This window comes from Camelus bactrianus, chromosome 3 (assembly GCF_048773025.1).
Source record: "Camelus bactrianus isolate YW-2024 breed Bactrian camel chromosome 3, ASM4877302v1, whole genome shotgun sequence".
NCBI lineage: Eukaryota > Metazoa > Chordata > Mammalia > Artiodactyla > Camelidae > Camelus > Camelus bactrianus.
In genome coordinates, this window is record NC_133541.1 from 102152559 (window position 1) to 102176394 (window position 23836).

Here is a 23836-nt window from a genome sequence, read left to right on the forward strand (position 1 = left end):
ACCATCTGGCACTTGGTAAGTCCTGTACCGTGCTGAAAAGTCGGGATCACCAATAGAAAAACAACATCAAGTTGAACTGAATAGTTCAGCCTCTTTTAAAATACCTGGAGCTAGTATCATCCGGTCTCTGAAAACACATATGATAATTTGGGCTAACTACATCATAAAGCAAGCCCTCCCATTAAATACTTAGCTCAAACAGATGCTTTTCTATAACCTCTGCCCATTATTTTTTGTGACTGGCATACCTAACAGAGAAAGCAATATGTGTGTTTTATCTTCCTAGGACAGCGTCTTAGGCTGTCCTCATTGTTGCCAAGCAGCCTTTTCTCTTTCCTCCATACATCCTCTGTTCCTCAGTTGATGCTGATTTCCAAACTCCTTGCCACTCTGGACATCCTTAAAGTTGTCACTGTTACCTTGAACACGGTATTCAGTTTTGAACACACACTACTTACTGGTGATGAAATAACTTAGAGTATAATGAGACTGTTATTCTGCGGACTATTAATGTGGCTTAAGATGTCAATATTTTTTTCTGGATCTCTAGTCAACAGCACCTGCAGCTCACAATTAAAAACACAAATCTTTCATTTTTTAACTCTGCCCAGACCATGGGTGTGTGTGTGTGTGTGTGTGTGCGTGCATGTGTGAATTCTGTGCTTGCATTCTAATTAAGGACGATTAGCTGTGAACACAAAGAAGTAATAATGCAAGGCAGACAGTGGTAAGAGCTAGGCAGATAAAGCAGAGAGGTTCTACAGGATGATGTGAACATCGTGATCTAGGGGTATGTTTGAAGGATAGATGATCTGAGTGGGAAAAAGGAGGATGTGAAAGAGGACGATGAGAGAGAAAGTGGAGGCCAGATTGTGGAAAGCCAGAAACCTTGCTGAGTGTGCAGTGAGTGGTCAGTGAAGACATCTGTGTCAGGGACACACATTATATGATCACACTGTGTGTTAAGAAGATAAAATGAGTCAACATGATGGAGGATACACTGGAGGTGGAAAACTAGTGGGGAAACAAATGCAGTGGAGGTAAGGGGAAGCGAACACCTGAAACAGGTCTCAGATAGAAGCAAGAACCTAGAGGACGAGAGGCAGCTGGTCTATCAAACCTTAAAGCTTGGTTGGTTCTCTCCCAGATAAAAAAAAAAAAAAAATTGTCCCTATGTTCTTTGCTAGTTATAAACATGGAGCGAGCCTTGCTACGCAAAAGGATAGCCTTTGTCTGCGGGTCCGTGCCTCCCATCCCCTCAGCCCAGCTGCTCTCGTGTGTAGTTGTCCTACTGAGAGCAGGGTGCACGTGAATTGTGTCACGCTTTGTTTCCCGTCTGGAATGGGATTTCACAGTGAAAGCAGTGCCACAGTAAGGTTCCTTTTTACTTGGTGTAGACTTTACTGATCCCAAGAGATGTTCCCTGCTTAAAAAATAGCCTCAAGTATGTCCTGGGACAGTCATGATGCCACAAGTAATATGCTCTGCAGTACACTTGGCCTGCCTTCAGAATTAATAAACAACTCTATTTCAAGTTTGCCCAGTTCCAAGACAACTGGTAGGACTGACTCAGTCCCTGAATGATCACAATGCACAACAGGAGTCCATCAGGAAAACATCAGCTGGGTAAAAATACCCTGTGAAAACAGGGAGAACGACTTACTCATTAATAACCAGATCAGGAGCAAAACAGAGCAGGTTTGCGTTCGATTGTCTGTAGGATCTCCATCCCAGGGCGAATGCCATGAGGAACATCCACGAATACTGAAGTAGGGTCATTTGGTCATCCAGGTGTAAGTTCCTGAATCCTGAAATCGGAGACATGAAGGTCTGAGCAAACAGTCCAGTTATCAAAGAGATGATCGTCTTGCTGGGAACTGCCCAAGACAGCACTGGGGGACCCCTGACAGACAGAGGAAGTGAAGCACCAAGTAGGCAGAGTTTTCTCTGATCTGGCATGTTAGGACGAAAAAGCAAAAAACTTAAGAGTTCAGTCAGTTTTAACAGTTTTTGCCGACTTAAGTATCCACTAAATAAATGGTGTACTACACAGTAAAATAGAAAGCTAAGAGTCCTGGCCCAGGACGTTACTCGTTCAGTGAATATAAGTTGAAAAACTTCCCCTAATAGTTACACCTCTTTCCCTCGTGACAGAGCATGAATGACAGGAGGCAAGGTTACTTTATTCTTGTCTGTCTCTAACTATTGGTGTGAACTGAAACTTGTCAGTTCCCGTGTAACTGTGACGTCCGAGTTGACACTGACGTTGACTTCTGCCGTGCTACATCCAGTTTCAGTAGGGGAACTTTTATTTCACATTATGTTGAAGTTAAATTAACTAAAACTTACAGTCCACACGTAATTTTGAGTGAAGAGTTGAAATCATTTTCAATTTGAGTACTTTTTGACAGTGTTACTAGGGCTGTTACTAGGCAAGTTTGGAAAGAACCTGATTTTACAAGTGATACTTAGAAGAAATACTATACATTATTATGTCCTAGACTTCTAGGTAAAGGAATAGTGAGTAACCCTGGTAACTGTAGTTCTGATGTTACATTATCTCATCTGAAATCACTACGTGCTCCGAGTAATAATCTAAAAAGCAAGGAGCAGTGTAGAAGTTTTATCATAGACTCTTCACTCTTGCTTAGTTACCTGACCGTCATCGTCAGTGCCCAGAACCAAGTAAGAGAAACGAGACGCGCCACGGGATCAGGATGATGAAGAGCGAGAGGGTTTCATTGAAAAAATGTTAAGGTTTGTGCGTTAGCTGTGTCATCTCTGACGTCTTACCTGGTATGGCCTTTGCCCACTTGACTGCCGCAATCACCTGCCGCCCCCCTAGCATATTGAGTGTGGTCATGAGCCGCCACGTCGTATCCGGAACAGAACTGTCGTACCCTGCGTATAACACCTCGGGTTCGATGACCTCCAGCAGTGACACCAGGGTAGGCGTGAGTTGTGGTAATGTTGTAGGAACTATTGTTTTGTTAGCAGGGTTTTCAGAAGTGTCTGGTGAGACTCCTGTAGTGGCCTGCTGAATTCCTTTTATCTTCTTCTTTGTTTTTCGAGCTGTGTGTATTAAAAAAAATACACAGAAATGAGTTGCCATGGGAAGGTCTGGGTGGTATCGTTTATTTAAGAGGTATTTTAACTTCTGAAACTATTGAGATGGAAAGAGGAGAAATCTTTTATATAGCAATGACGATAAAGTGACATGGAAGAAAAGAGAAATTTTTTCCTTGAAAGCAAAGGATCAAGAGGAACCCATGCATTTAACTTCCTTTTCCAATAAGCCAGTTACTTCATGCCAGTTATGCAGAATTGTCTTACAACACTGTGTTTAAACAATTTAAACAAATTACTTCTATGTATTCTTCCATAAATCGTCTCAGTTTCATTGCAAAGTCAAAATGGTCATTACCTACACAAGGCAAATTAGTTTGACTGTTAATCGAAAGAAAGAATCTTGTTTGTAATACCGCATCAGTCGGTCATGTGTTAGGGTTAATCTAAATTATGGTAATAAGTATAATGAAGAGAGTGATACTCCCTACAGGCTTGCACAGAGTCCCCTTTCTATCAAGATGCTGAGATGATACAGCAGATCACAGGCTAAAAATAGTATTAGTTCTAACACTAAAAAATCCACTTTTTACATTTTTATGATGGATATATATATATATATATTTATTTATATAAATCACTAGTGGGTACTTTCCCTCCTGTAAGAGATTTTTATCGATGACTCTGTAAACGTAAAGTTACCCATTCTCATAGTATGTAAAAAGTCACTAAAGTTATCTTTTATTTTTGACTGAGTTTGGAACAGTATAATCAAATGACAACAAGGATTCTGTAGATTTTTAAGGAATACTTGACGTAATTGGTTCCAGTGACAAAAGTATCATTCCTTGTTAGTTGATGTGCTGAAGCCAGCAAAGAATTAGTCTTCTTAAAAGGAAGTGTTCAGAGCTGCAAGGAAGGGCGAGGAGACTAACTGACCTTTAAGAAGAAATGTACCTGTCTTCTGCTGTAAGGTAGGCAAACTCTCTTGCTAAGCGGAAAGTGAATGCAAATTACCTTTTAGAATCATTATTAGATGCTCTGTCCCTAAAATGACCAACTGCAGTTAGTGGAGGACAGATGCAGTGGCGAGAACTATACATCTCAATGTCCAGTGTTGGGGAGGGGGGAAGTCTGTTGTTTACATTGAATAGAACGGTCCCATTTCTTACTGCACTCTCTGCTGCCACATTGAAGAACTGTTAGTTACCATTTGAAAGCAGAGAAAAAGGATCATGATCATTTATTTTACTGTGTTCTGTAGAAGAGAAAGTATGGTATAGTAGTAAAGAGAGCTTGAGTAGGAAAGCAGCATGTTTGAATTTAAATCCTGGCTCTGCCATTTTAGTAGTTGGGTATCTGTGCAAATTACTGCATGGGCCTTGATTCCTTCTTCTGTACAAGGAGGATACTGTTAGTACCTGCTTCTTAGAGTCTGTCTGTCCAGATTTAAGTCAGTTGACAGAATCGTTCCTGGCACACGTTAAGTGCTATACAAGACTGATGCTTGCCTCAACTGGTGGTGAAGTACGGTTGTAGAGTATTTTGAATTTGCATAGTCTGAGTCTGTAGAGGAGTGACAAAGCTTTAAAAAAGGAAGAGCTCCTTTACATAAAGAAATCCTCTCAACAGCCAAAGGCGTCTCAGTGACACCCAGATGTCAAAGTCATGATATGTACTTTGACAAGTTAACAAGGACATGCATGTCCCAAATGAATACACTGCAGCGATATTGTAAAAATCTCAATGAACCGTCAGTTTGCAATTTGTTTAGAACATATGTTCCTACACTGCACATTAGAAAAGAGAAGGACACAGACAAGATGGCATATTTTGAAGTCTTTTCTTATCCTCACTATACAATTAGTCTCTTACTGCTTACCTATACTCCTTAGAGAAAGAACTGGTTTTGAATTAAGCTAAGAAGCACTGGTGAGTCCAACTGTGTAAAGCAGAGCAGAGCAAGAAAAGGTACTAACAGATTTTCACATAACTTAGCAGGAAGTTGTTAATTGAATTAGTTAAACAATAACTATTTTAAAGCAACTTAGTTGATGAGATTTTACTGTAAATGAAGTTCTGGTTGGACCATAAGGATGAGCAGTCAATACATGCTCTGTACAGGAGTCTGTGATAGCTCCATTTTATTTTTAATAAAAGTAAAGTCATCTTGGTTTAAACCTTAGCTTAAATACCGGTTAGGAAATGCAATAATACCATAAGGCTCCTTGCCTGTAAGTTCCACTTAGCTCTTGATGGCAAAAATAAAGTTGTAATTGGGAATGATTACAGTATACCTTAAAATGAAAGAAGGATAAAACATTTAGGATCTCCAGGAAGAAACTCACAGTGTATGCAAATGCCAGGCACTCTGAGCAGTGAAGACGACTGCCTTGAAATCAATCTTGAGAATGACTTGGTATGGGGCAGCAGTATCAAAATACACCACTTGCAGTGCTAAATTACATCTGTGGAGAGAACTGCTCTGAGAGAGTTGATGGCTTCTGCAAAATTACTCTGGGGATGTCACGAAGCTGCTTGGCTTAGGCAAAGACTCGAGCAAATGCGAACATTTAAAAAAAATTTTTTTTAAATAAGAAGAATATAGATGAGCCATGTGTTTCATACTTAAGTATTATGGCCCATCAAGTATTTCTGGGACACACATAGACTTCAAAGAAAGGTTTTATATATTACTAGAATAACTTTTTTAAAAAATGAGGCTTCCACGCTGGAAACACACGTATATAAAAAGTCTATTAACTTAGATTTTTTTTAAAAGACGGCTTTCTTTAAATTTTTCTACAAGTAGAATGACATTATCAACGGCATGATAGGTGCTACCTAATATCTAATACATGATTATAATGACAAAGTGTGTAGTGTAAGTGGACATAAGGTTAACCTTGGCCCGAGTGGAGAGTGTTTTTTATTTGAGGGTCCAAAATAACCTCGTTGAATAGAAGGTATAACCAAGACTAGCATGTTGTAGCTCTTGACAAAGGCTCGTAGGCCCAATTTCTGATATTTTACATGAGACCCTAGAAAAGCATGCAGTGTGGTTATTTTTTAGTAGTGTTTTGAGACATTGCATCTCAGTTTAAGTCGTACGTTTAAATTTTATTCATTCAAAAAAGGTGACTTTTCAACCGAAGATCTGATTAGAAATGGCAGTGATGATACACTCGATCATACAGAGAAAACAGAGATGTCATTCACTGCCTTGGTCTTCGAGTGAGGTGAAGGCCAAGGGCACTACAACTGTTACTGAATTGTAAGAGGGAAGAGAAATGGGACACAGTTAGGCCATCAGAATCAGTACTTGATCTTTGATGCATCTTATTTCTTTTGAATAAGAAAATTCCCTCATACGTTGGATAGACAAGGAACAGCTGAAGAGAGTATTACATGTTGAAAGCTCCAAAGATGAATGTGAAGCTTGACGGGTAGTTGACCGGTAATGTCACCGGGTAAGCAGCCGCACTATAGTAGGGATACAGGCTGGCGCTGTTGCGGTCAAGTTCAAGCAACCTAGGCATTCTTAGAAGAAACAGGGTTAGGTGATGATGTCATGACTGTGTGTAAACATGGTAAAGAAAAGACTAATTTCATCTGTCTCTTTTGCTATGCAAGTAATAGGATGAAGTGAGAAGATCATGTTGTGTGTGTGGCTTGGGGAGTTAAGACTGTATTCACACCCGTCAATCTACTGAATAGCTCAAAACATACACGACGTGCTAAATAGCAGCAACATTTAGTCTCTCCTATCGAATGAACAGCATGGTTTCCATTCTCCCTCTAATACCAGCGTATGCAAGATGACTGTTTCCAAAGCACCAATCTGATCATGTCTCTGCCTTTATTTTCCACCTAACTCTCCCACTCGGCTTGTCTAAATTTAAAATGAAATGTTGCTTCTTGCAGGAATCTTCCCCGCCCTCCGGGACAGAATGCGGTGACCCTCCCCTCGTTCCCGTTGTCGCTCTATTCCTTTTGTGTGCTGTATGTGCTGTTTTGTGATTGACTCTGCAGCCCAACTAGATGGTCAGCTCCTTGAATACAGGTGCTATTTTACTGATTTTAAATACTGACACTGTTATAGTCATTTTATGTCTAGTGTCCACCTTGTTGGTGAATATCTGCTGAATCAAAATGCACATGGGTTTACAAGGCACCCCCACCACCACTTTGACAGAATTTCAATTAAAGCAAAATTCCAAACTCTTTTTTTTTTTTTTTTCAGAGAAAAGATTTTAAATGACGAGGTGAATGTTAAGTATATGATGTGCCATATAAGTAGGAATGTGAAATAAACTTAGAAGTCGTTTCGGATTCCTTCCTTACTCAAAAAACAAAACTATCCAATGTGTCCTTGAGGAGTCCCTCCTTGCTACCGATCGGTAAGAAATCACATAGACACACAGCACATACATACACCTATGTCAAGTAAGAGGTAACTAACAGAAAAGTGGACATGCAAAAATATCTGAGCAGTATTTCTAACCGTAGGAAATAGTTCTGATGTTGAGAAAAGGAGTAAGATAAAAGTAATGCTGCTTACAATACTCTAAAGTTCACGGTGACATAATTTTCTTTCTTAGTCTATGGTCTGGGTATACTGAATTCACTGTGTGTAGTAAGAGGGGGTGAGTACACTTGAGCAGATCATGAAAGAGTCATTTAAAAATTTCTACTTGTCAATACTTCATCTCTTAGATTTTAAAAAGGAAAACGATACATTTTTATCTGATGCAGAGAGAATTCCTTTTGGATACTTAAGATTACCTTCCAGGTTCATTCCAGCTTGAAGACATTTTCTATAGCGGCAGGCGGGGCAGTTTTTCCTTCGAATTTTATCGATGATACAATCATTTCTTCCAGCACAAAGGTAATTGTGCTGTCCTAAATGGGAAAGGAAGACACTGTTAAAATGTAAGAGGTCTAAAAGAATATTTTCATGGACAGGCTTTGTATTTTTGTTCTGGGTGGAACACAGCCCAGGATCAAAGGCACCGATGAAGGAAGGGACAGTGTACTTCTTTACATGCGTTACAGAGTGGAGGGGTCAGCCTCAAAAGTCTGTCTTACTGTGTTCGACAGAGTTTATTAAACTCGACTGCAGTATACATATAGAAATGGGCACCAATCGTAAGCGTACCGCCTGCCAAATTGTGATAGACGGGACGCTTCCACATCATCAGCTCTCGGATCAACAACAGTACCCCACAAGCCCTCTTCCTGCCCCTGTCCAGTCACTACCCACCGCACGGATCCTCTTTGTGGATAAACGGTTCTTTAAATGGTCTTTAAACAGTTTCTTCTTTTTAACGAAAGTTAGAGTATCTGTGTAATGACTATTTGATTATGATTTCTGACCTAATGTGAAGGAGGAGTGACAGAGGAAAGTGGTTTAAAAATATTATGAGAATCCTAAAGGGAAAATGACTGTAGTTCAACATGATGTCACCATATGCCAACAAAGTGTGTTCCGCCCTCCAAATACTGAACGAAATGATAGGTGAGCACTGAATCTTGAATGTTAAGGCTGCCGGGTGCATCAGACTTGGCAAAGTGAAGAATTGTATCTTAGGGATATTGGATCATTATTTCACAGATAGTAAAATGTAAATATGAAAGGTCGCTACTGCTTAAAATCTTTTTTGGCACACAGTATTCAATAATGTGTTCAGAGGTTAAGATGCAGTTGTCACCTGGCCAAAAATGTCAAGGAAAGTTTAAAAGGAAAAGAAGGAAAGTGTTCCAACCCCGGACCCCACCTCCCAAATCCATCTGTGTAGTTTTTTTTTTGTTGAAGAAAAGGATCGGAGGATCCGCTAGCCTGGCAGACACGGAGGGCGCCGCCTCCACGAGGCCGGCACGTCCCGTAGCTAGAGTAGATAATGAGGAGTCCATGCCCACGATACCAGAGGGGACGGTCTTCAGAAGACTTCAGGGCGTCTGTCTTCTCAAGTAGATCATATTCCAGGAAGAGAGAAGAAGATCGTAACTATGAATTTGCTCGGCAGAATATACCTAGATCAGACTTCTGGGAAAAGACCGTTGAGGCATAGGCCAACCCTACCCTTGACTTGGATGAAAACATACTGTATTTTTCTTGTTCGTAGTATGGTAAGTCACAGTGCTCCTTGCAAGCGCTCGTTTTGGGGAGCTGGTTAACAGTATCAGGTTCAGTTCTTTGTGAGGACAGGCCGCAGAGTTGACTGCTGGCCTACAATTCTGCTTTGTTCCAGAGTCGTGCTCCAATGCCAAATGTCGGTACCAGCTGTTTCAGTTCCTCTCTGTATCGTGTACGTTTCCTAGCCTCTCGACTTGGACATGGAATGGAAGCATTAACCCCATAATTCTGTCCTCTATAAAGTTTAAATAGGAACAACAGATGCCATCATCGCTGGAGCAGTTACAAAGCAATTCTACCAGAGGAACGTCCCTGAATTGTTGTCCTGCAGCGACTAGAAAGGACAACTGAAGAGATGACTCACTGCTCTCCACAGGAAAAGGTGCAATGCTTGATAGATATCTAAGCAAAAGATGAGAACGTACATGTTAAGCTAATGATTTTTCCCCCAGGTGTGTCTTGAGCACAGTTAGGAATCTGAGCTATAGGACTGGGGGCCTTTTCCTTCATAAACTAAAATCAGTTCTGTCTGGTTATAGGAAGTTGGGTAAGTCTCTGGGTGTCTTCTCTATAAAAGGGGGAGTGTTAGCTAGCGGTTACTATTTTATAAGGCATGGACAAGTACCAGTAAAAGTCCCTGCCTGTCAATGCTTTTGATGAGACGACGAGACACTGCCATTGCTGTCTTCTGCCACTTGGTAAATTCCTTTTGTAAAGAAGGCAGATGAGATGTCAGGAGAAGAGCCTTCAGGTCAGCTGGAATTGCTTAACATTGTTTTGTGTGCATTATTTTTTTTTATGGTAGATACGTAATTTTGGCTATGGATTCTGATTTTTATTCTCAGTAGGTGTGGTTACCGGTCTCTCAGATGGCCCCCAGCAGTGTGTCTTCTGACAGTCACCCTCTTAGGCAATCACTTCCCATAGTATACCAGGATGGGTCTGTGTGACCAAAATGTATGGCAGAAATGACCGTGTGTGACATGTGAGATGAAGTTATAAACACGATTTGCTTCCATATCTGTCACCCTGTCTTGTGTATCATGTGTTTAGAGGGATGCTGGCTGCTACGTTGAGAGAGGAGGCCCACAGAGCGAGGAACTGAAGCTTCCTGCCGAAACCATCGTGAACGGTTTGGGAAGTGGGTCCTCCAGCTGCCGTCCAGCCTTCAGATGTCTGCAGCCCCCACCCGCAGCCTGATGTCATTTCATGAGAGTCTTCAGGAGTACCCGGCTAATGAGCTGCTCCTAAAGTCTTGACTCTCCTAAAGTGTATGATATAGTAAGTCTACTGTTGAAAGCTACTGATTGGGGGGACAATTTGTTACCTATGAGTAAGTAGCTAACCCAGGAGGGACAGTCAAGTTGTTGCTGTTGTAAGTAAACTGTTACTGAAAGAGTGGTCCAAGGCGAATGCGAAGGAACGGGGCAGCGATGCGCGGACACGGCCGAGAGAAGGCAAGCGCTACAGGAAATGGGCAACGTGGCAAAGGGCGTGTTCGAGGGCTCTGCGCCGTTGGCAGGCCCTGTGTGAAGCGTGCAAGTTGTAAATGGGAACTGGGACTGTCAGCTTGGGCTTCTTCCTCGACTGCTCTCAAAAACAGTGTCGACGAGGGGCACGTGTACACGGTGAGCTGCCAGGGAGCCCTTGATCTCAGTGGCAGCTCTGTTTCCTAGCCGTGTGGTTTCAGCCATGCTGACTAACCTTGCTGAGCCCGTTCCCCCATCTCTGTAAAGCTGGAACATGAGCACCGATGCTGCCGTGCTTTTGCCAGGGTTAAAGGCCGTCGCGTCGAAGGTTCTTAAAAAAACAGCGCCGAGCACGTCGTAAGCTCTCGATGAATGCTAGCTATTAAGTAATCCCCTCGTTAGGGCTTTGATCTCAGTATGTAACTAGAGTGTAAACTGCCAGGAGACAAGACCTTTGCCATATCTGGGGGGCAGTGCAGCACCGTGGTGAAGAGTGTGTTTGGAGACAGCTATGTTTGAGTTCTAGGTCTGCCACTGAAGCTGTGTGAGGTTCAGTTTCCCGGACTAGCAAATGTGGATCATCACACCATCTAAGAGCTCACAGAGCTGTTCATGACATGATACGATACACATATATGGTACTCGGTACAGGGGAAATAGAGGGCAGCCGACGCCCATCTCCGTCGCGACCCACCGACGACGATGGCACGCCCTTACGGGCAAAGGGGACAAAGGAAAAAGGGACTCGGGGGGAAAAAGATGACTGAACTAGTTTAGATGAAAAGAAGTGGAGCTACCCACAGTTCTTTCGTGTGAGCAGGAAAGCAAGTCTCAGAATAAAGAATAAAAATTCAGCATATCCTTGATGTGTGTTGTACGGATAAGAAGTAAAACTTCTGCAGATTTCCTAAAAATACTTAAATGTTTGGGTATTTAATAGATGCTGTACTGATGTGGTGGATAACCTGTAATTTCTAGCAGGTGTTAAAAATGGAATGCACACAGTATTGTAAAATCATACAACGAGCACCTTTGTCACGATTGAAGAGTGCTGCAAAATAAGTATCTGGGCTTAAAGCATACTTGCATCGTGACTCGGAAGGAAAAGTGGAAAAACTGCTATGAGTTAGGCTAGCGAAGGATGACAAAAGTTTAGAGGTGGAAGGAGTGTGAAGACAATTTAAATCCAAATTAAGGATTTAATTAACTCAGTCCCCATTTTAGCCTTTTCTTAGTAATCATGTCACGTAGCCAGCATACTTGAGTGAAATACTTAGCTGTACTGTTTCAAAATGTGTATCATTTAATAGTCAATGACATTTTTACCTCAAAACAAGTCTTAAGAATTTAATTGTCAAGCGGGGATTTAGCCCAGAGGGCCTATGGCCTGCAGCGATGTCTCACTTGGGAGGGATGTTTAGCCCTTTTTTCTTGGTAAATGACATGTGGATGCTTCTAGGCAGGGCATGGCTGCACTCCCGTGACAATGATTGCCCTCCTTCCTCCAGCTGTATTGTATTTGGCCAGTGACACACACTGGGTTCCTGTAGGCCATGGAAGTGGAATCTGTAGCCCGGTGTTAAAGAACAATTTTAGCGAAGATGAAGAGCAATGAAAAACATTTTTAAAATACCTGTAAGTGTTTTAAGGCTCCACTGTGTGATTCTGAATGTCTCTTTTAGTATTCAGTCTGTCAGTATTCTTTACTATATACAGGAATAGTGCAGTACTGCTAGCACTGAATTTATATCCTGGAAATCAGTAACGAGTTGAGAAGTGCTGAGTAAAGGAAGGACAAGAAGCTTCCTTCTCCTTGGGGTTTGTGGTAAATAACAGCTCCTGTGTTAGTGGCATTGTGTGAGCTAGCGGTGGGCTTTACCTAAGGACCGTCTCGTCTACTCAGTAGCTGGATGATGTAGCAAAGCAGTCGCAGCCTGCATCGCTGTGCCGTATGTGGCTAACGTGGGTCATTTTATAGTGTGTTAATGTATTAAAAGCCATCCAAACAAAGGAAAATGACGTACAGAACTGTTAAGGACATGCAAACACAACTCAAGGCTAATGATACTAGTAGTAGTAATCCTTCTCATCCTGTGAATGAATAGATAATGATATGTCTTTAAAAACTCATATAATCAGAGGTGTAGGTAATTCATTCAGGCCACACTGCCTTCTAAAGGTTTGCAAACAACTAAATGATGCAAGTTTGTTTCCCAGAGAAATTGCTGGTATTAGAAAATGTTAGTGGGCTTCCAATAAGTTAGGAAACGAGTGTTTCCTTCTTTGAGAAGTTGCCTTTGTAAGCAGACTGAATCTGTCACAAGGGTCACATTTCTATGCATAGAATAATTGTAGGGTGAAATCCCTTTCTCTAAAACACTGTCTTTCCTGACCTCCTCAGGCAGTGCATCACTTGTCCGTCTGTGCTATCATCTCGGTTGCTTGTCATTGTTAACTCATCTTTTCCCTCCAAGTTGACCGTGACCTCCCAGAGGGCCGGGAGCAGGTCAAATTCGTATAAACACCACCGCATTTAGGCGTTCCTTAGCACACTGCCATGGCTCACTAGGGAGAAACAGAAACAAATCCTTTCCCCCCTCATGGTTTTCACTGTCACTCATTTTTGCCAGAGTGGAAAAGCTGGCGGTTTTAGAAGCAGCCAGTCTACGGGGATGGAAGTCCGCGCCAGTAACACGACGAGCACCGTCACTGCCGAAGCCTAGCGCGATCACCGTACGTGACGGCGACGTCTTGCGGTTCTTTTCTGTTCTCTGACCGTGCTCCCTCCCTTGAGTTCATGCTCTTCTATTGTATTCTAGTTGGCCTACGTTGCTTTTGAACTAAGGTTTTTTTCCTTTTTTTTTTTTAGGGGGCGGGGAATGTAATTAGGTTTATTTATTTTTAACTTTCTTTTTGGTTTCTAACGGAGGTAGTGGAAATGGAAGGCAAGACGGCATGCGTGTCAGGCATGCGCTCCACCAGTGAGCTCTCCCCTCCTGCTTTGCGTTGCTTTTTGAAGTCTCTCTTTCCCACGAGAGGACTGAGGAGCCAGCTCCCTCTTCCTGGTTTGACTTACTTCTAGCTTTAATGGACTTTGCATATAGTACACATTTCCAAATCCACTCAGAGAAACAGAAACCCAATAGAGGAAGAACAAAACTCTTCAAAACACACACTACCTTCCACTGCTCTTTTGAAGAATACTTTACAGCTTCCACAAGTCAGGACCCCATAGTGACATCCCGAAGCTTCATCCGAGCACACCAGGCAGAGTTTGGGAGGTGGTCCCGTGGCCGCTGAAGAGCTGGATGGAGGAGAGTTGACGTCTGGTCTCATTCCAGGGCTAAAGAAAGGAGAGAGGCATGTTAGAAGGTAACCGTCACGACTGCCAAAGAAGTATGAAAGCAGTTGTGTTAGAGTCTCACGCCACCGTGAGTGCGTTCACACTGTACTCTGGCTGCAGATACTAGGCAGCATTAAAACAGGCTCCGTGAACAGGTTCCAATGATGTTGTAGTCTTCTTTTATACAAAATTAAGAGTAAGATAATTTCTTGGTAAGTATTCTTAAAAAGGATGGTGAGATCGTGCTTCCCTTAGATGAGCATTTTTAGTTGCGTAGGATTTGTTAGTATTTATAATCACCTTTATGCAAGTATTATTTACATACAGTAACGTTCACGTTTTACAAGTGTACAGTTGATGAGTTCTGTCAAGTGGATAGTTGTGTCATTACCACCATGATCTACCACCACGTTCAAGAAAGTATAGCATCTATCCATCACCCCCAAAAGACGCTTCCTCCACTTTTTAATGCTTAGGACATCTTTTTTTCTTCTGAATTTAAGATATTGTACAGGCATCTTTTCCGCCTTAAGAAATTGTTTTGAATTTATTTTTTATTGAAGTAGAGTCAGTTGACAATGTTGCCAGTTTCTGGTGTACAGCCTCATGTTTCAGTCTTACATATACATACATACATACATACATACTTACATACATTTGTGTTTGTATTCTTTCTCATTAGAGGTTACTATAAAATATTAGAGAGTCCCCAGTGCTGTACAGTATGAACTTGTTGATGTGTTTTATATATATTAGTAGCTGCAGAGCTCGAACTTCCCATTTATCCCTTCCCGACCTTTTTCCCCCTAGCGAGCATAAGTTTGTTTCCTATGTCTGTGAGTGAGTCTGCTTCTGTCTGGTCAGTAAGTTCACGCGTCTGCTTTTTAGAGGGCACATAGAAGTGATATCATACGGTATTTTTCTTTTTCGGGCTGACTTCACTTAGTAGGGTGATCTGTAGGTCCGTCCATGTTGCTGCAAATGGCATTATTTTATTATTCTTTCTGGCTCGGAAGTATTCCGTTGTATAAATATACCATAGCTTTTTTATCCAGTCATCCGTGGATGGACATTGGGGTGGGTTCCACGTGTCGACTACTGGAAATAGTGCTGCTATGGACAATGGGGTGCACGTGTCTTTTCGAAGTAGAGTTACCTCTGGATATATGCCCAGGAGTGGGACTGCCGGACCATACATACGGTAAGTCTGTTTTTCAGTCTTTGGAGGAATGTCCATCCTGTTTGACCATAATGGCTGCACCAAAGCAAAAAACCATCAGTGTAACAAAGACAGCCTACAGACTGGGAGAAAATACTTGCAAAAGATGTGACTGCCGAGGGCTTAGTTTACAGAATATAGAAGCAGCTCACAGAACTTAATAAGAAAGAAAGAAACAAACCCACAAAGCAAAAATGGGCAGAAGCCATTCTCCCATGAAGACATAGAAATGGGCAATAGGTGTACAGAAAAATGCTCAGTTTTGGTAATGATGAGCGAAATGGAAATGAAAACTATAATGAGATCTCACGTCACGCCAGCCAGCATGGCCATCATTCAGAAGTCCATAAATGGTCAATGCCGGAGAGGGTATGGAGAAGAGGGAACCCTCCTACGGTGCTAGTGGGAATGTTGGTTGGTGCGGCCATGGTGGAAAACAGTATGGAGATTCCTCAGCCGTCTTGCTAAATGGAATCGAGTCTCATGACGTTTCTACCCGTGTCTCTAGTAAGTGGAAACATTTTACAGGCATACCTCGTTTTATTACTTTGCTTAATGACACTCACAGAGGTCGCAGTTCTTAAAGACTGAAAGTTGGTAACCGTGTGTTGTCAGATGGTTAGTATTTTTTAGCAAAGAGTGTTTTTAAATTAAGGTATTTGCATTGTTTTTTAGACACGATGCTACTGCACGGTTAATAGTGTAAACATAATTTTTACATGTACTGGGAAAGCACCAAACTCGTGTGACTTGCTGTCTCGCAGTATCTGCCTTCTCACGGTGGTCTGGAAGCAAACGCGCAGTCCCTGTGAGGGGTGAGTGCGTTCGAATGTCTGGTTCCCCATAGCATCCTCGCTGAAATGACAGGTTCTTATGACTTGGAAGAGAGTGACGCAGAAACCTGACCTCGTGTGACCTTCCAGTCTGACAATGAGGACTTTTTTCCAGTATTTGGGTCCCACCAGTAAGGACTGTTCTGCCCTCCCGACTCGAGATGTGTCCTGGAGGCAAACATGGAAAAGGTGGACCTGCTTTTCCTGCTTTACGTCGGGTGTTGACGTTGTAAGACTTCTTGCCACCATCAGTGTAGGTGTAGTGTTTAAAGATAATGCCTGTTTTCCTAATGTATGTTTTGAAAATTTTCAAACCCAGAGAACTGTTGAAAGCATGTGTGCCGTGGATAAAGGTCTACTTACACTCATGAATGCTCAACATTTTGTCGCACGTGGCTCCGTGTGCTCCCTCCAGGCCCTCCTCCTTGTCTGTAAAACTCTGGCCCAGAGCGGCTGCACTACGTTAGGCATGAATGCTCACATTGGTTTATGAAGATACATTTGTCAACATCATAGTAATCTTTATAATGCTAGAGGAAAAATCGACCCTAAAACACTTCTTAACAGATGATACAGCGGCTTCCAATACTGCATCTTCGTAAGGAATTTTCATGTTACACGATAACCTTAGAGCCAAAACTGTACTGTGTGACTCAGGAGTTTGTAAAACCGTGTGATGAGAGTTTCTAAGACTTTGCATACCTCAAAAGTCTCTGAAACTAGTTTCTGGAGACCGCCCCGTTCTTTCTCTTGTGATGTGTCTGTCAAAAATGGGGTGGCAGCAGTCTGCTGATTCTGGAACTCTACAGTATGCTTTTCCTCCTACGCGTGAGCAAGCTCATAGACACCCCATCCCCTCTGTCTGAGGTCTTCTTGGTCTGCCTGCAGTTCTAGAAGAGATGGCATTGAGGAATGAGCTTGAATCATTGGTGAGCTTCCTCTAGGTCATCCTTGATAAATGCAGCTGATGACATGACTAGATGTCCAGCGGGGTGAAAGTCACTCAGAGCCATGTCACTAAAATGGTTTGGCTTAGTATCATGGTTAGAAACGACACTGTTCTATGTTTCATCGTTATTGTTGTTCTGTGCTAGGAGTAAGGGTTCAAAGTTAATTGTAAAATGACAGCATTTTGTGTAGAGTGAGCATGTGTTTTATAAATGTCAGTGCAATGAGGCTCAAACTCAAAGCTCCCCCTAAAGTTTGTCCTGAAGGAAGCGTGCTGAACGTTGCCAATCGTCTGTGTATCTAGAGGCTTAGCCAACAGGCCAACGTTCCCCCTGCCCTGGTTCTGGGAAGAGGCGGCAGGGTTTCACGTTGTTCTCTAAACACCGTCCAGGAGCATCTCTGGTTGCTTCCGTGGCACAAGGCATCGATTCCCTGCTATATCTGGGAGTGTGGACGGAGTGCCTACTGACCACACACAGTGGAAGAGAAGAAATTGAAAGGAGTGTGCTGTAGGCCTGGCACGAGGCACCCTGGATGAATGGCAACCTGTGCCTAATGTAGTGGAGCCGCTCTGGGCCAGAGTTGTACAGACAAGGAGGAGGGCCCGGAGGGAGCGCACGGAGCCATGTGAGGGAAGCAGAAACTTCGTTGGCTGCGGTTCTGAAGATGCTCCTTGTCCTGCTCAGCCCATGTCTGTCATCTGATTTCTATTCTTAGGGACCAACCAGTTGTCTGTGTATTCAGTGTATGTCAAATCAGTGCAATATTGAAGGATTGGTAAGGTTAATTCTGTCATGTTTCCTCAAGCCATTATAGATGTATTTATATACATGACGGATAGAAACACCCGTATGAAGAATGTGTAAGTAGTCCTTTGACAGGACTTGAGAGTTTTAGAGCTCTTTTGTGAATAGAATGGCATGTGTTGTCTGCAGAACCGTGTGCAAAGGATGCCGTGTCCTGTCTGTGCGGTCATGCAGTTGTAGGAGGTCGAACAGGGAGCCTGTTGGTGGTGAAACGGACATGCTTCCGATCCCACATGTAGCGTTTTAAAGGTCGTGTGACCTGACCTTGGATAGGTATAGACTACCGTGGGGCTGTTTCTTCACGAGTAAGCTGTGAAGGCCATCACCTGTGTGTGTGTGTGTGTGTGTGTGTGTGTGTGTGTGTGTGTGTGTATGTGCGCGTGCTGTGTAAAAAAGAGAACGCACAGGATTCTAGTCTATAGTTTGTACATCTCGCAAGCATTCAATAAATGTTTGTTGTTTTGTCTTGCTGGGAAAGTGGAGAGGTGATGAAAAAGCACGCTTAAGTATTATGAAAATGGAAAGTAGCAGTGTAAGTGTCAAAGTGAGGACTGTATTCCCAAAGTCTCAATTATAATGAAAGCTTTTGGCAAACATGTTGAGGTCACTCAACTGTGAGCTAGAGATGACAAACAAAAAGGAAAGTTAAAAGTAAACGAACAGATGGATGGATCGACCTGTAAGCAACTGGAATGTAGGGCAGGCTTCTGACATCTCATCGGGCAGTCATTCCAGGCTCCCTTCGATGAGCACTGAGTCCGTGGGAAGCTGCCCAGTGTACCACGGACAGCAGTGGAAAAAATCAGGTTTTGTCACAGTCATAAGGGCACTAGGAGGGCCTCTAGTGTACACCCCTGGAAGGAAAAGATGAATGGAAAATAGCATCGAGTGGCCCGTGCGAACCCCATGATACTGCTAAAAGGAGTAGGGTTCAGTGAAGTAGGAAGTGGTTAGAACTCAAAAGTAAAACCGTATTGAATCACAGTTTTTAAGAAGGATATAGGGCAGAAAGAAAGAAAAAGCATGCCAGAGGAAGAGTGCGTGTGACACACGTGTTGCATGGAAAAGCTAACCTGTGCTGCTCTTTGCTTCCGTTTGTGTTTACAGCTGTGTGCGACATCCTGAAGATACTAAGGTTTTGTGTCCAAGGGACTCTCTGCAGAGTGCTTTGTCATAAGAGAAGAGCCGCAGCAACAAAGTGCATGTTCCGGGTGAGTCCTTGAATGCTGTCCCCCATGCAGGATGGAGAGCGTGCTGGGTCTAGAGTTACTCTGGAGGCTACTGAGTGTATGTTAGAGAGAGAAAGAAACATGTATGAAGGAGGTTTTGCTATTGAATTCTATGGCCAGGAGCGCAGCTGACGAAGGAGGATCCTGGGTGGATGAGGAATGTGACGCAGCCCGACAAGCAGGGAAAATGGGCTCGTAAATGATTCCGTGTGTCTCAGCACGTACTTGCAGGCAGCTGAATGCCCGGCACTGAGGATCCAGAGGTCTCGTCACCTATGGAAGTCCTAACGTGCGTGGAAATGCATTCATGAACTTTGCAAGTTCGATAAAGGCAGGAGAGCATGTCTTAACTGGTTCTGGGTTATGCATAGTACTATTGGGAAGAGATCTGGCTCTGTCTATATATGCTATATACAGTGTGTGTGTGTATATATACACATGCATACACACACACCCACATGTATGTAGACAAATGTGGTTCCACTCTTAGCTCCACCGCTGTAACTGTGTGACAGTGGCCAACAGACTGAACCCCTGAGTCTGAGTTTGTTTCCTTAGTAGTAGCATTTCAGGAAATTGTGTAGAGTATATGAAGTACTGGCACATGTGCAGTGATCATCCAGCAAAACGTCTCTCCTTAACCCTCAGGCTTTAACTTCCTTTTTTGTCCCTCCCCAAATGCCTTCTCTTCCTGGAGGATCGTAGGTAGGGAATGAGAAGTGCTGTCAAGAGCCTTCCCTGTGAGCCAGGGGAGGGTTCAGGGTCCAAGAGAAGCGTAAATTCCAGTCACCGTAAGGAATTTTTTTTGATAGTACACCAGAGTTGGACCATTTGGTTTTACAAAGGTGAGTGAGTGCAGGAATGGATTGTTTGTAAGTGTTACGTGAAAAGCCATTGGCCTGTCTTGCCCCTTGAATGTGCATCTTTGATGCAGGTGTGATTCTGTAGTACCGTGCAGGAGTCATCGGAACAATTCTGGTTCCCCAAGTGACACAGGTGTTACACATGTAGACACCGTTCGTGCTAGCGTACAAAAGAGATGCACAAACTCGGTGACAGAAGGTTTCAAAATTGTAAATGTTCTTTGACACCTCTAATGTGTATCGATAGGCAAGAAATACTGTCAGTTGTGTTCCTTGAAGTGATCAGCTCCCTTCAGCTATTTTTCAGAAAGTATCTGCCCGATACCCAGCACCGACAAGCACAGCTCATCCACGCTCTACCGCGGAAGCAGTGGTGCGTTCACGTCAGAAGTTGAACGGTCCAGCACGTGGTCTTTTCTGAGACAGCCGTCCTGTACGGCACCTGCTGCGGCACTGCTTTATGCATCTTCCCATCGTGTCACTCAGATACGAAACAGAGAGTGCAGGGGAGAGGTTTAGTGGAGGTAACATAGTGCCCCGTCAAGGATGTCCTTAGGAGGAGCTGGCTGGCTTTCCTTGCACTGTGACTGCGTGGCAGGGAGCGCGGTGACTGCTGCGCCCTGAGCTGCCAGCAGTGTGACTCCTCACGGGTTCGGTATCATCACTGCCAATGTCAACAGGGTGCAAAAGGCACATCAGGACCAGGGCTTGTCATGGAAAGTGTTTTCAAAGGGTTGGGGATTCCTAGGGCTTTGTCGACCATGTTTTGGGAAATGGTGTTGCAGAGGGCTAATAAAGAACAGAACTCAGGCAGAGCAGGACGTGTAACCCAACGGCAACGTAGCAGGTGGCTGACGTGTTCTATGTCCGTCCATCTCCACTGCCCTGTGTCTGAGCGGGAGTCGTTATGTAGCTGACCCAACGCTGCGGTACTGCTGACTAAGGTAGAGGAAGGAACAGAGACGATGAAGTGTTAGAACCCCCAATGGTGTGGTTGGCCTAGGCTTCCATTTAAGTGAGCGTAAGTAATAAATTTTGAATGAAATGGGAGAAGTTCATGTTGAACAAAAGCGAAAAGGAGAGTTTCGCCTCAGGAAACTACTGTTGAGTAACAAGGGGAAAAAATGGTAGGAATCAAGGTGGCCCCGCCAGATCAAAGTTTACCAGCTGCCAACGGAAGAGGCTGCCAGGCATTGTCCCAGTGGCCCAGAGCAGGAGCTGTGAACGAGGCGTGCCGGTGCCCCGCGGGCCCCTGGCCCCGTCTGGAGACACGGTGGTCCGGCGGCCCTGAGCTAAGGCCACCGGGCCGGGGTGGGACGAGGCCTGGCCTCCCCGAGGGCGCGGGACACGCTCTTGGGCAGCGAGGCCTCTGCAGCTCGCTGCGTCGGCTGTGCTGAGGGTCATCCCCCCTTGCTACCACGTTGAAGCAAAGTAAGATGGAAAAAAAGGAAAATTCAACAAAGATTGGAAAAGTTCCTGTGAAACCCTCTTCACTGTGTTTCAAAATGGAGCAACAGCCCTCCTGAGGAAGAAGTCAATATAGTTTGATTCACAAGAAGTCCGCAAAGAGATTTAAAACGGCGCTGAAGTCGGGCACTAGACTGGTCTCCTGCTGACCCAGAGTTAATGGAGTTTTGTCTTCTCCCCTAGCGGTAGCCCTGAAAGGTGGCATTTATACATAGTCACCTGGAGTTTTCTTTGTTTGTGCGGACACATGTAACTCCTCAGCCGCACGCAGCAGGTGATCGCAGCGCGTGAGTGCGCATGTGGCCCCGCGGGGGCAGAAGGGTCCCTGACGTGTGTGACAGAGAGATATGGGATAGTTTTCAGCGCAAACAGAAGGATCCTTTGGGGGGAAGCCTTTCACGGTATTTCTGTTAACACGCACTCAGGCAACACAATGTGTCTTACTGAGCAGGGCCAAGGAAGAGTGATGTGTTCGCTCTGCCTCTGTGGGAGACCTTTCTAGGGCGTTTCAGTTGAGGTCCACACTGAGCCCGCCTCCCCGCGTACGCATCACTCACACCCAGTGCTGTTAGAGCAGAGCGGGGCCTCACAAAAGCAGTGCTGTAAGGGGCCAGGGACTTTGTGAGGAAAGGATGAGTGACGGAGGCGATGTGTTTCTTGAGGTGTCTGACACCCATGGCCTGTCACTTAATGTTTCTGGGCTTTGAGTTTTCTCATTTGTAAAATGAAGGTTTGGACTCAATCCCCTCCCAAGCAGCTGTCCCTCCCTAGTTCCTAAGAGAGCCATAGAGCTAGGGAAGAGGATTTCATGTCAGTTGACTTTAGGCATCTGAAAGGGTGATCACGGAGTGTAATTTGCATAGCATACACTTCCACCTTGGCTGTTCACCACCACATGTGTCTAAACATCTTCTTCCATGGGGGGGAAGAGGGGAAGAGGGGAAGAGGGGAAGAGGGGAAGAGGGGAAGAGGGGAAGAGGGGAAGAGGGGAAGGGGGGAAGAGGGGAAGAGGGGAAGAGGGGAAGAGGGGAAGAGGGGAAGAGGGGAAGAGGGGAAGAGGGGAAGAGGGGAAGAGGGGAAGAGGGGAAGAGGGGAAGAGGGGAAGAGGGGAAGAGGGGAAGAGGGGAAGAGGGGAAGAGGGGAAGAGGGGAAGAGGGGAAGAGGGGAAGAGGGGAAGAGGGGAAGAGGGGAAGAGGGGAAGAGGGGAAGAGGGGAAGAGGGGAAGAGGGGAAGAGGGGAAGAGGGGAAGAGGGGAAGAGGGGAAGAGGGGAAGAGGGGAAGAGGGGAAGAGGGGAAGAGGGGAAGAGGGGAAGAGGGGAAGAGGGGAAGAGGGGAAGAGGGGAAGAGGGGAAGAGGGGAAGAGGGGAAGAGGGGAAGAGGGGAAGAGGGGAAGAGGGGAAGAGGGGAAGAGGGGAAGAGGGGAAGAGGGGAAGAGGGGAAGAGGGGAAGAGGGGAAGAGGGGAAGAGGGGAAGAGGGGAAGAGGGGAAGAGGGGAAGAGGGGAAGAGGGGAAGAGGGGAAGAGGGGAAGAGGGGAAGAGGGGAAGAGGGGAAGAGGGGAAGAGGGGAAGAGGGGAAGAGGGGAAGAGGGGAAGAGGGGAAGAGGGGAAGAGGGGAAGAGGGGAAGAGGGGAAGAGGGGAAGAGGGGAAGAGGGGAAGAGGGGAAGAGGGGAAGAGGGGAAGAGGGGAAGAGGGGAAGAGGGGAAGAGGGGAAGAGGGGAAGAGGGGAAGAGGGGAAGAGGGGAAGAGGGGAAGAGGGGAAGAGGGGAAGAGGGGAAGAGGGGAAGAGGGGAAGAGGGGAAGAGGGGAAGAGGGGAAGAGGGGAAGAGGGGAAGAGGGGAAGAGGGGAAGAGGGGAAGAGGGGAAGAGGGGAAGAGGGGAAGAGGGGAAGAGGGGAAGAGGGGAAGAGGGGAAGAGGGGAAGAGGGGAAGAGGGGAAGAGGGGAAGAGGGGAAGAGGGGAAGAGGGGAAGAGGGGAAGAGGGGAAGAGGGGAAGAGGGGAAGAGGGGAAGAGGGGAAGAGGGGAAGAGGGGAAGAGGGGAAGAGGGGAAGAGGGGAAGAGGGGAAGAGGGGAAGAGGGGAAGAGGGGAAGAGGGGAAGAGGGGAAGAGGGGAAGAGGGGAAGAGGGGAAGAGGGGAAGAGGGGAAGAGGGGAAGAGGGGAAGAGGGGAAGAGGGGAAGAGGGGAAGAGGGGAAGAGGGGAAGAGGGGAAGAGGGGAAGAGGGGAAGAGGGGAAGAGGGGAAGAGGGGAAGAGGGGAAGAGGGGAAGAGGGGAAGAGGGGAAGAGGGGAAGAGGGGAAGAGGGGAAGAGGGGAAGAGGGGAAGAGGGGAAGAGGGGAAGAGGGGAAGAGGGGAAGAGGGGAAGAACCCACGTCATCACTCTGTCAACTGTATCCATCGTCCACTGCAGGCACCTGCACTCCGACTGCTTCCACCTGCGACGGCCTACCCGGACATGACG

General features: G+C 45.0%; 1 protein-coding gene across 6 annotated transcripts in view; it reads right to left on the reverse strand.

Moving 5' to 3' along the window:
- NR3C1 (nuclear receptor subfamily 3 group C member 1) overlaps window positions 1-23836 on the reverse strand; it is a 106334-nt gene that overhangs the window by 13575 nt on the left and 68923 nt on the right. For 5 of the 6 annotated variants that reach the window (XM_045513385.2, XM_074360870.1, XM_074360869.1 and 2 more), the window contains exons 3-6: window positions 13848-14014; window positions 7852-7968; window positions 2794-3072; window positions 1664-1808 (exon numbers count right to left, since the gene is read on the reverse strand). In XM_045513385.2, the coding sequence (XP_045369341.1) occupies window positions 1664-1808; window positions 2794-3072; window positions 7852-7968; window positions 13848-14014 (708 nt within the window). The remainder of the gene's footprint in view (window positions 1-1663; window positions 1809-2793; window positions 3073-7851; window positions 7969-13847; window positions 14015-23836) is intronic. The other variant, XM_074360871.1, reaches the window with a different exon arrangement.